This window comes from Ambystoma mexicanum, chromosome 14 (genome assembly GCF_040938575.1).
Source record: "Ambystoma mexicanum isolate Mex_15411 chromosome 14, UKY_AmexF1_1, whole genome shotgun sequence".
In the NCBI taxonomy this organism is placed as follows: Eukaryota; Metazoa; Chordata; class Amphibia; order Caudata; family Ambystomatidae; genus Ambystoma; species Ambystoma mexicanum.
In genome coordinates, this window is record NC_090940.1 from 88,041,172 (window position 1) to 88,054,546 (window position 13,375).

Sequence of the window (13,375 nt, forward strand, 5' to 3'; positions counted from 1 at the left end):
AATGACAGTCTATGCCAAAACCGCAAGCGCAGGATAAAGGTGGTGGGTAAAGTAAAAATCTGTACAGTAACGCTGCCCACTGGTCGCCTTACTATGCCCCCTCGCGCGTTTAAGGGCTTGCCCTGGAACTCCCCCACCCCCAATTGTTTGCAGTGACTGGCTGTACCCACTTGCCCACAGAAGACAATTTGAGTCAGCTTCCCTATGCACCAGCCCACCCCAATGTTTTTATTTGATTGTAGCCACTTTTGTCCTTAGCAATTGACTGGATCAATGTTTTTTGTGCCCTAACCCACATGTGTTGAGTAAGCTGACATGCTTGAGAGCCGTTTTGCCAGGCACAGTAAAACCACACTGAACAGAGATCAGAGACTCTTTCCTTTGAAAGTGCAAGAGCAGTGTCTAACATTAACAATTGGGGTTCTGGACTGGCACCAGCCAGTCAGGCCTATTAACCCTGTCACGACACGCTGATTTATTGCACTTAATTCAATACGCATGGTGTAAAAAGGGCTGTTATAACACCCTGTGCAAACATTCAGAATGCAAAGTACAAGGAGTGAAATATACATAATGTAAGCTTCTTTACCTATCACCAGAAAGCCAAAATGTGCATAGATGAATTGCTCAGGAACAGGTGGGTTACCCCAAAACGTTACCGAAAGACACTCAGACAACTTGGAATATACCCATATGCACTCAAGGTGAATGGGTAGTGAAAGGTTTTATGTTAAAGAAAAGTCCCTTAAAAATGCAACATTATTAAGAAGACTCATCCCATCATTCTTCTGAGGTGGCAATTGTGTACCTTAACCCTTACATAAAATAGCGTGTGACGGACTGAAATGATGCACGAAGCGCTATGAAGAAATGTAATACTATACTAATAATTCTATCGTTGATGCATCTGCTAAGGTTACTACAAAGAGGAGAGTGTGTATGACCTGTGACCTCCAGTGCTCCTGATCCTGAATGATGCACCTGGCCCTCCATGATCAGTCACTCACAATTAGAAAGGTCAAGTTCTACCCCAGCTGCACATTATACCTTCCTTGATACAAATAGCCCCGAATATGGCACCAAACCACCGTGCAGCTAAGCGCAAGGAATGGAAGGACATAGTAGATACTAACTCTAACCACCTGGAGGAAGGCAACTTCTCACTTTGAAATCAGTCTCCAGAAGTTCTTACAGCACTCAGAGATCCACCAACACTAACATACACAATGAAATAGACGATGTTGGAATGGCGAAACATGTTCTGGATTGGTCCAGTTTGAACACTAACGGCACTTGTGTTTTTATTTACTTACTTAAGTTACTCGCTCCAATATAGGGCTCAACTGCTCGTCGTCTGTAGTCTCCAGGCGGCTTGCTGCTGCAGCTGCCAGTGCCACACACTCAGACTGATGACAGAGTGCTGCTCTCTGCACCTTGTCGGCAACACCACCACCAGTCACAGTGGCTTCCCTCTCCGACCGACGATCGCTCGCTAAATCTATCACCCACAAAGACTCAGTCCTACTCCCAGTTACTTAAGTTCCGAGCCAACTTCCGGCAGCCAGCAGCATGTGCTGGAGTATATGGTGGCCGGCAGGCTACAGTGCACAAGCCACACACACCCAATGCGCATGACGGCCCCTGGCGCCGGGTCGGCAGGAGCGGGGCACGCAATGATTGGCTTCCGGGCCTGACTTGTACTGCTAGTGCTACATACTAGCAACTACCAGCCAGCCCAGAAACAACAGCAACACAGCCACACACCCTGGGCTGACCCTCGTGGAGACGGGCAAGTGGCAGACCCAGGCCAGCCCCGCCCTCCTCCTCTACCCCAGGCAGGACAACATTTTGCATGAAAATCATTAGTCAGGGCTTGCAAATTGCAAGTGACTGTGCAATGCAACTTGCAAAGAGACACTAGCTCAGCTGGCTCTGTGAGTGAGAGTCGGCTCTCACATCCTGGCCACACTCCCCAGCCCCACACCACTTGACAGCAGAGTGCATTCACGGCCGTTGGCCAAGGCCTGAGCGGGGCTGCCTCCTGGCTGGTGCTGGCAGTGCCACGCAGATGGCTGCTGGGCCTGGGGGCAGTAGCACTCCCTCGTGCTTTTCTGATGCATTTCATCAAAGCAAACTTAACACTTAGGAAGTTACTAAGTTTTAACTTGCTTTAATAAACATGCACAGCGGAGACGAGACAGGAGATTGGTGATCCACCATGCGCTGCACAGATGCGGCACGGCCGCTGCCATATATTAAAACATGAATGCGCAGCTCTGGAAAACCGGCCCAGGGTGGCTGATTAAACCGGCCTGCCCCATTCCCAAGGCCAGATTCAAATCGGCTGGGGGCTGAATGCCCGATAGCTAGTCCGACGCTTATCGTGTGCATTGGCTAAGTACTATCACAGCTGTGGAGACTCATGGCCGAAGCAGCAGAGCACATCCCAGCTAGTAAAATGAGGGATGGGTTCATGCGGATCATTGATGATGACAAAGAGGTGGCGTGTCATTCACTATAGTCCGGCCTTAACACTGCAGGTTGTGTAGGCCATGCAATGGGGACGTCCACTGTGTCAGGCTACCTTCACAGCTCAGGATTCTCACTGAATGTCTAAGCTAACTTCTAGATATAACCTTCGACGGTGAGCACCTGGTCGTCCCACAGGCCAACGCCCCCCACAACAACTGGAACAGGAGCTCCAGGAGGATGTGAGAGACCTGTTATTGAAGGGTGCAGTGGAAGAGGCGCAACCTCGAGTGGAGAGGATCGGGCTGGTACTCATGTTATTTTCGGGTTATTTCCAGTGTTCACCTATTCCCATACCTGGATGACTGGCTGATCCGAGGAAGGCCTGCAGAGCAGGTATCGACGCAGCTGGAGGAAACCTGCTCTCTGCTTCACAGGTTGGGCTTCTCTCTACATTTCAAGAAGTCCCACATCACACCACATCACACCAACACAGAAGCTCCAATTCCTGGACACACAGGTTGAGAAGACTTCATCCCTGAAGAAAGACTTTCAGTACAGTTCTGATCCTCATATAAAAAGAAACAAAATGGTTATTGGGCTATTTTCAAACCCAATCCTCTGGATTCTTCCTCCACGGCTGTTGTGGAAAAAATGGTGGGAAACTGAGGTATGGGGCGTAATGATGTAGTAGATATACGGCTGATGTCCCGTCCAGAGTCAACAAGTGGCACAGTCGAGTCAAGAGGAGTCGATGGTCGATGTTGAGTCGTACTATGCCCCCTGTCAAAAAGGTTTTGGAACAGCTGACGCTGGAATTAATATCTTTCTGATAAGGAATTTGCGGAAGAAGAATCCATGGAAAGAGCATTACCGGTAAGTACTTTCTCCTTCTGCCAGAGGACGACACCACAACAGTTGAGAAAACCTTAACTCTGAGCATATAGTTATTGCCACTGGAAGAGCGCCCAAGTTCCCGATAATTCCTTCCGTGCACTGTCGTTGACTGACTTTTAAAAGTATAACTGGTCAGTTACTTCTGTATATATGACCGATTGTGTAGGTACTCGGAAAGGATCTTCTCGTAAAATGAAAAAACGACCCCATCCTCATTGAGTGACCGCCAATAGCAAATGCAGGATGCAGAAAATGGCTAAATCATGTTCAGGAGTTGGAAACCTGTACCTTTCGATCCTTGTCAAGGTACTTCCAGCTGTCTGATTATGTAGATTACAGCGTGCAGTGATGAGACAATGCTGAGCTCTCTCCTCCTTCACTCCTTTTGCTGCATTGCTGGAATGCTAGCCAGGCTTGCTCCGAAGGGTTTCACTGAAGGAAAGGACCACAAAAACATTGTTAATGTTACATTTAATTTGGGGATATATTTTGTATGTGATGGCTAATGGCTGCCATACAACTGCATCCAACATCCCCTTTGGTTTCATTAAAACCTTGGAAAGGCTGTATGTTTTCTCTTCTGATGTTTAACATTACGTGTGTAAGTGCCCCTTTATTGATGTAGTGCTTCATACCTTAATTTAGCGTGGGCTTATATTCCCGTATCTTTGCCATATAGAAAAAGAACCAGGCTGGCCTGGGAGCTGTACTGGACCTGTCAACCTTGAACCTTTCCCTAGCCCTTCAAAAGTTCAATATGGTTACACCAGCACTGATAGCGGAGACACTGTGCGGGGCAGACTGGATGTGCTCCCTTGATCTGAAAGATGCTTACCTGCACGTCCCGATTTGAGAGCCCCATCATTCCTTCCTCTGGTTCAGGATCATGGGCTTTCATTTCCAATACAAGGTTCTCCCATTTGGCCTCAATTCGGCCCGAGGGTCTTTACAAGGTTAATTAATGCTGTGGCAGCCCTGCTCAGAGCAGAAGGCCACCACCTTTATCCATACCTCGACGACTGGCTAGTTTGCGCGGAGACTCCCGAGGGAGTCCAGCGCACTCTGACCAGTCTCATTCATGCACTATATGAATTGGGGTTCTCCATCAACCTCAAGAAATCGCAATTACTTCCCACTCAATCCTTAACATTTTTGGGCCTGATTTGGGATACAGGGGCGGAGAGGATCTTCCCCTCCCAGGACAAGATCAATGCAATCAGGTCTGCCACAGGTCATTTCCTCAGCAGGCCAGTGGCTTTGGCATGGTGGTATCAACACCTGCTCGGGATAATGGCGGCATGCCTCCTTGTGGTGCCTCACATGAGACTCAAAATGATGAGGCTGCAGCTCCACTTCTCAGCCTCTTGGAATCATGAGACGGGCTCCCAAGCAGTCCTTGTCAACATATCACAGCACTTTCACCAGGATCGCTGGTGGTGGAAAACAGAGGCCAACCTCTTAGTGGGCAGGCCATTCTGGCAGTCACAGTGTTCATGGACTTTGGTCAAAGCAGGAACAGCTAGAGCACATCAATTGGCTCGAGATGATAGCCATCTGGCTGGCCCTCCAAGTTTTCCTCCCTATTATCTGCAACAAATCAGTCTGCTTTCAGACAGACAGCTCCACCTGCATGTATTACTTTAACAAACAGGGGGTACCATGTCTCCTCCTCTCTGCAGGTTGTCCATCGACATATGGGAGAGGACACTGTCGCACAACATTTACCTTTCAGCCGTCCGCCTCCCGTGAGAGTCCAACCTGGAGGCAGACAGACGCAGCAGGTAGGGGGTTGACAACTACAAATGGCAGTTGAGCGAGTATATCCTGAGTGAGATCTTCAACAGGTGGGGCTGTCCTCAGGTGGACCTTTTCAACACCGGGAGCAACAGTTGGTGCGACCAGTATGCTTCCTGGAAGAGACAGGGCAGAGGCTCACTGGAGGACGTATTGCAGATTCAGTGGAACGACATGTGGGCATATGCTTTCCCTCCGACCCTTTTGATACACAGGGTCATCTGCAAGGTCATAGAGTCGCAGCGTCTTTGCCTCATCTTGATTGTGCCACGGTGGCCAGCCAGACCTTGGCTCTCCGAGCTCCTCCGGTTGTCGGGTCAGCCTCCAGTCCTCCTCCCAGTGGGATCAGCCCCACTCTTATCCTAGCAGGGTGGCACCGCGAGACATCCCACACCAGAGAAGTCAGCCCTAGCAGCTTGGTTCCTTAGCATGTCACCTTAACACATCTGCAGTTGTCACAGGAGAACTTGGACATCATTCAAGGGGCCAGAAGCAGTGCCACAAGAAGCCAATACAAAAGCAAATGGACCAGGTTCTGTCACTGGGCCCAGGCAAATGAGATAGACCCTCTAGCATGCACACTAGACAATCTGATGTCTTTCTCAGTGCACTTAGCTCATTCAGGTGTACAGGTTGACACCTGCTGTACTTATCTGGTGGTCATTGGACTTATAGAAACTCCGGAGATAACCTCTTTTCCTCCTCCAATCCAGTGGTCAAAAAACACCTAGCAGGCATGACCAGATTGTATCCTTCAGTCAAGCGACCACAACCAGCCTGGGACCTCAACGTGGTGCTGGCCGCCCTGGCCCACAAGCCTTTGGAGCCCATGGCATCAGTGGACATCAGGCTTGTCACCATCAAGACTGCACTTCTGGTCGGACTCACTTCAACATGCAGGATTAGTGAGATCCAGGCCCTGGTAGCATCTGAGCCATATATCACATTCCACCAGGACAAGGTTGTGCTTAGGACGCACCCTTCATTCCTCTTAAAGGTTGTTTCATCCTTTCACCTTAACGAGGAGATAGTACTTCCAACCTTCTTCCCAAATCCGAAGGATGAGGCAGCAAAGGTGTTTCACCGACCCTCCTTCCAAGTAGGGCGGTAAGGGATACCGGGCACAGGTAAGGAGACGAGTGCCGGTAATCCCTTACCGCCCTACTACGAGGTCCCTTAGCGGGTCCTTTCCTTAACACCTGGTCTGACCAGGTGTTAAGGACGGTATCCGTTAAGGGACCTGTGCGCAAATAACGGCTTGGCATACGCCGGCTCGTTATTTGGGCCCTCCCCATTCCCAATGGGAATGGTTTGGTAAATGGGGATTTACCAGTCCCTCCAAGGTCAGAATGGACCGGTAAGTCCCCATTGTACCAAACCGGAGTCGGTACCGGTATGGGAGGCAGTCATGGCGCAAATAGCGCCATGACTACCACCATACTCGGAATGAGGGCCTCTGTCTGGATCTCAGACGTGCCCTGAGATTCTACCTAGACAGGCCTAAAACCTTCTGTAACTCTGATGCCCTCTTTGTCACTTTTGGTGGGTCAAAACCAGGCAGCCAAGCATTCAAAGTGTCATTTGCAAGGTGGATGCTGATGGCCATGAAAGATGCTTATGAGTGGCAGCACATGACCTTCCCAGCAGATGCATGCCCATGCGATCAGATCCAAGGCCACAGCCGTGGCTTTCCAAAGGCATGTGCCCTAGCAGACATTCAGAAAGATGGCTACTTGGGCCTCTCCATCGGCCTTTTGCAAGCACTATTGCTTGGACTCGAGCGCCAGATCAGACACAGCATTTGGCCAGGCAGTTTTAAGAAACCTGTTTTCCTAGAGGGGGAACCCGCCCCCCCATGCCTCCACGGCTGCATTCTGTTATATTCGCCCATGGAGTATGGAGGAAAGGGGACAGGACGAAGGAGTAATTATAAGTTAGTCATCGTAATGACTAACGTACTCCTAGTCCATAGTCCCCTTTCCTCCATACGTCCCACCATTCTACCCCTTAAAAAACCTTTGTCATTAGGCATTGTAACATAGCCGGTACGTTAAAGGGAACTGAGGAGTGGCCCCGTTGGGTGGAGTCTGGGGAGCACATGCTCTTGGGGCTGCACCCCTGCGTGCATCTAAATTTAAAGGGGAAGACCATTTGTTTCTGGTGAAAAAAGGTTCAGTTTCACATCCCTAGCAAGGGACTCCCATACAGTATGGTGGAAAGTGGACTATGGACTAGGAGTACGTTAGTCACTATGGTAAGTAACTTATAATTTATCATTTAATGGCATACACCACCGCTATCTAAATAATCTTTTGGCACCTAAACAGTGAGTGTGATTGTTAGCCATCCCATTGATACACCATTAATTGATTTTTGAACTGTGAAAAGTTGAGTCTGCTGTGCAAGGCTTTTCACTTGTGTTCTACCTGCAATACACAACTTTCAACAGCAGGTACTCAAACTACTGAGCTACCTAAACTATACAGATATGTTTAAAAATACGCAATACAGAAGTGGGGCTTGGCAATGATTTGAAGGAACTAGAGGCATGAAGGGGGTAAGTGTTAGCATGTGAGGGTTGAGTCTGCTGTACTTGTAGGCAACTGAAGGTAAGCCGGTCAATGTTTGACATTGTTTGCTCAATGTGGGGACTCATCTTCTGTTTCACTGTTGTTGGGAAGTGAGTTGTATCCTATGTCGATTGCAATGTCATGACGTCTCTTTTCCAAACCTGCAGCTCCTGACCAATCACTATGAGCAGTGCTGGAAGTACTACTGCCTGCCCTCAGGCTCGGCGAGCTACGGTGTGGCTTCTGAAGAAGAGCTCCATCTGACCGAGAAACTTTTCTGGGGTATTTTTGATTCCCTCTCTCATAAGGTATTACATTTCCTCCTTAAGGCCTGCAAACCGCTATGCAAGCTTGCACCGCCTCCCTGCGCATGACTCTGAACATGTTTTGCAATCCAGCCCAATGGTTGAGTTACACGAGGTTATGATTTGAACTTTTTGTCCCTTGAGTACTGACTCCGGTGAGTTCCCTCTGCATGGATGCATGGCAGACTCTCCCAGACCTCGCCAGAACCTGGTCGCATGAAAAGCCCCATTCACTCAGAAGCAAACACGATGGTTGCAAGCATCAAAAAGCAATCGCAACAACACAAGATCACATCATTTGTGGGGTGTATTTCATGCTTCCCAAAGGTTTCAAAGCGTGCAATTGACAGGAATGACATCGCACACGCACACGTATCGGCCATATACCATGGTGTGATGCAAAACTTGTGAAATATAGCCTGTCTCCTTTTCAAAAGGTGTAAATATAGTATACTTTTTAATTGAAAATTCGCACTTTTTTTTCTTTATGCCACTTTGCTACTTTAAAATGTTGCAACATTATCGAAACTATACTGAACTAAAGCAGTACATGAAGTGTGTTATTGCCAAATGACAGTACTCGGAAACCAAATTCTTCCATAAATCGTGTCATTGTAAAAAAGGGAAACCCATGTATTATGTTCATATAATATATTTGCATTTTGATGACATACATAAAGGACCTCGACCTTGATGATTAGGTCAAAAGAGCGCCTTAATGGTCTCCCGAAACCACACTCCAAAGTGACTCTCAAGGCGTCCTCTATGTACTACGAATTGTTTTGGTAACGAGGGTGTGCATCTTCCCTTCCAGCTGAGCATTTCCTGAGAAAGGTACCAAAAACAAATGGATTTCTTAAGCACACCAAATCATATATAGCAAATAATAAACCCAAGGCCAAAGCTCAACCAATGAATTCATTTCCACCAGAATAATAACACAAAGTAACATATTTCTAATTATTATCCTTAATAATAATCATAAAAAAATGTTTTTTATTTAGCACTTCAGATCCCGCTGTTGTCACTGAATTCTAGGTGTGTGTCACTGTAATATGAAGGACGCTCTTCTTGTGGTGAAGCAAAGAGCTATAGTCATCCTGAGAGTAGACAATACAATGTTTAAATATCTGACCTGTCTACTGAAAAGAACACTTAGAGTTCTTTAAGTCACACCCACATCATCAAGAATGATCAACAATTATGAGTCCAGAATGTCCCTTTGATGTTGTCTGGATGGACGATGTAGCATCGTTCAATAGGTAACCCCAATTAAAGGTGTCAGGTAATAATGTCTCTATATTTGGTTGTCGTATATAATGTCACCGGGAAAAGTTTGTGACAACATTATATAGGTGACCATATATAGGGACGGGGCAGGGGTTGCAGAGGTGTCCCCCGGTCCCTTTAAAAAATATAGGTTTTGGGTGTTGCAGGGGTGTCCCGCGCATGTTCCATGTAATAGTGTCTCCACAAAAAAATTTACGGCAAGTTTTTTGCATAGCAACATTTTTGCAGGGACATTATCACGTGGAACCCAATTAAATTACATCCTTGGATAGCTAATGTGACCTGCACTGCAGGCCTCCGCAATGCTTTCTCCTTGCTGCAAATACATCAGACAGCCCTGTTCTGGGTAACCAGGAGCCTCGCCGGCAGGTTTGATGAAGGCCACACCAGACAGTTCCGTGCCCGTCACCATACCACGTTTAGGCAGTTACTGAGTGAGTCATTAGTAAGCAGGACATTTCTGCAGTAACTAAGTCCCATCAATTGTGATAGTAACCACACCTAATTGGTCAGTTATTGCACCAGTAACCCTGTCTCATCAGAGAATTATTGTGCCGATAATGACGTCCCATTAGCACATGGACATCATTATTAACCTTCCCTCAGAATGTTTAGAGTGCAGTGAATAACTATCAGTATTGAACATTATGGGCCTCATTACGATTTTGGCGGTAGCCATGCCGCTATTGGCGGCATGGCTGCCGCCAAAATCGGGTCCGGGTCCGGGTCTGGGTCCGGGTTCCCAGAATGGGGAATTACCGGGCCATTCCGAGTTTGGAGGGCCCAGTAATTCCTCCCTCCAGGAACCCGGGCCCGGAACTTCCGCATTCCCATTTCAGCCCCCATAGGGCTGAATGGAAATGGAGGAGGGAGCTAACAACGGGCCGATTACGACCGGCCCGTTGTTAGCTCCCTCTTCCCCTCGTGGGACCCGCTCGGCACGTCTGGTAAAACCAGACGTGCCGAGCAGGTGCCTCTAAGGGACCTCGTACTGTGGTGGAATGGTGTTAACGGGTCCGCATCCTTTTGCCCATTCCGCCACTCTCGTAATGAAGCAGATACGGAAACAACAATGCAATTTCCAGGCAAGCTTTTGTTTCAACAACACACTTCCTCTCTGGGAGGGCCCTATTTGCTGCAACAGTTTATTTATCACTTTTCCATGACACCTAATGAAATCTCATGCTAAACCTATTACAGTTCAACCAAGTTGCAATTTAACTGATTAACATATGAACACAACCATGTTATTTAAATACTACAAAATATAGCCACATTTAATTTACTAACTCAGTGTGTCTGTTTACTTTACTTGCTCTTATAGCACCATTTTACCATTTTTTAATTCACCACAAAAACTCCAAAACATGTGTTGCTACTGCCATCATGTGCTAAACTCTCGATGGACCTAGGGAGGGGTTCGTATTGCTTGGGATAATGACTCTTACCCAACATGAGCCTGAGACAAACCCTCCCTCAGTCTATAAGGCTATCTTAGACAATTATTGCACCAGAAACAATGTCCCACCAATGAGTATTGTTCTTGTAATCACACCTCAACATACGGTTATTGCTCCATCACTCATTATGCCAGCAATTAAGTCCCCTCAGGCAGTTATTGCACCATTAGCTATGCTGCATCGGAGAGTTATTGCACCCGTAATTATAACACGTCAGACAGTATTGCATCAGTAACTATATCTCATCAGAGAGTTATTGTGCCAGTAATCATGTCTCACCAGCCAGTATTTCATCACTATCTATATCCTGTCAGTGGGATATTATGCCAGTAATCATGCCCCATCAGACAGAATTTCATCAGTAACCATGTTCCATCATAGAGTTGGTGCACCAGTAAACATGAACCATTAGAGAGTTATTGGGCCAGTAGTCAAGTCCCATCAATTATTGCACCAGTAACCATATCCCATTAGATTGTTGTCTTGCCAGTTATCAAACCCCAACAGTTATTGCCCAGTAGTCCTATACCATCAAAAACCAATTGTGCCAATTTGCTTGTCCCATTACACAACCACTGAATGTATAACCATGTCACATAACACTTTTATTAGGACATACTTCATGATCCATCATGCACACAAACACACTGTTTTCCACGTAGGTGAAATATTGTCTGAATGCATAAGTACTCAACGATATCTGAAAGTAAAATATACATGAACACAATCATGCACAGCTAGAAGAAAGCTACTGTCTTGCTTTCATTCTTTATCTTTTGTCTATTCCCTGAATGTTTAATACAAAAAAGATAACAACATTACCAATCTACAATATGGTTTTATAAAATAAATTCTCATTGGAAGTACTGTTTGGCATATTTGTAGATGGGAAAGATTTGCAAAATTGAGTACACGGGACACCCTAAGCAACTGCAATCAGGAACAACGTTATAACCTTTTGACTAGGCATGCCGTTTTAATTGGTTGGTTTGATTTGCAATGTGTGCTTGCTTGCCAGAATCTGTTTAATGGCTTCTCCTAACGCTGCTGCAGTTTGGCCAGTACTAACATTTTGCATGTCTCTCTCATTGGGCTTTCCAACCAGTTCCTATCTCTCCTGCAGAAGTACGATTCAGAACTCTTCAAAATGGCCATGCCCTGTCTCAGTGCTATATCTGGGGCTTTGCCACCTGACTATCTGGATACCAGGATTAGGGCAACTCTGGAAAAGCAAACATCTGTGGATGCCGAAGGGAACTTTGACCCGAAACCTATCAACACGGCCAAGTGAGTGTCTGCAGATGTGCATCAAATCTCTGGAGGAGAGGCATAGTTTTGAATACTGCATGTAAAGCTCTGTCAGGCAGCATAGGATCTTAGAAACTGCCTTTAATATAAATCCTTTAAATATTCCTATGTCTGATTCCCTTCACACCGTACTCTTCTTAATGGAAAGGGGATGATATCCCAACAGTATGGCAGGAAGGGAACTATAGACTAGGTGTACAGTGGTCACTCTGGTGAGAAGCATTCCCAAATTGACCCAGAAGAGAGAGCACTGGTTAATGAAAGATCAGGTATTTTTGGCACATGAAGAGCACAGCTACAGTCCATGACAATAAGCTGGGGGCAGCAGTTGGAGATCAATTCTGTATGCAGCAATTAACGACAATTAGAAGTCAAGTAATCAACTTTCTGACTAGAATAGAGATTTGTGTACGTCATCATCCTTGAAGGTTGTCGTTGAGGAGTCCCAAGTGTGAGAGCATAAGATTCAAAACCCACCAGAGCTCAACACTAGATGATTTTTTGTAGGTTTGTTAAAACTAAAGTTTTTCTCTGATATTTGACAGTGACAATGGAAATGATTGGGTAAATTCGACGTCCGAGAGAGTTGTCGCATTATCGTCCAGTAAACCTCTACAGTTCCCCACAAGAAGACATATTGCAGCACAGACAGAAGCACAGAAAATCAAAATAATCAATCAAGATTGTTGTCTTAGGAAAATTGAGCAAGCCAAAACGCCTGGGCAGGGCAGGCACATATTAGGCAATTAACATGTGATGAGTATATAATGGATTTAAGTGTAGGCCATTGAGTTAACAGAATGGGCAAATACTAGGTAGTAGTATTACTAAAATAAAAGGCCTCCAAAGCATGTTATTCTACTTGAATTCTTACACTTTCAAATTCTTCATCACAAAATCTGAAGAGAGGAGCATGTTTGATAGAGTATTATACTTCCCTGTCTGCAGAAAATAACTCTACTGCATATAAATCATGAAACCAGAGAGAATAACCTGCCTACAGTACTTTTGATTTAGGCAGTCATGTTATTTATTATGTTATTTTTAAATCATGCCTATGCTTGGATAGATGGCTGGGCTACACAGGTATGAGCTGTGACAAAATCAGGGTCCTGACTGCATACCAGAAGCTGAGGAGGACTTTGGGAAGCTGGAAACCTTTGCCCTAGAAGAGCACTTGGAACAGAGCTTTAAGCTACTTGGAGGCTGCTAGGGCTGGTATCCTGAATCATCCCCCCAGGTCACATTTCCCCTTGATCAGCTGAGTAGAGATATCTGCTTA

At 46.2% G+C, this 13,375-nt stretch overlaps 1 protein-coding gene across 7 annotated transcripts in view; it reads left to right on the plus strand.

The window, feature by feature from the left end:
- The window catches only part of RYR3 (ryanodine receptor 3), a 1,751,462-nt gene that overhangs the window by 1,034,859 nt on the left and 703,228 nt on the right, over positions 1-13,375 (plus strand). For 6 of the 7 annotated variants that reach the window (XM_069638568.1, XM_069638566.1, XM_069638573.1 and 3 more), the window contains 2 exons: positions 7,898-8,038; positions 11,909-12,072. In XM_069638568.1, the coding sequence (XP_069494669.1) occupies positions 7,898-8,038; positions 11,909-12,072 (305 nt within the window). Of the gene's footprint in view, positions 1-7,897; positions 8,039-11,890; positions 12,073-13,375 lie in introns of all 7 variants that reach the window. The other variant, XM_069638567.1, reaches the window with a different exon arrangement.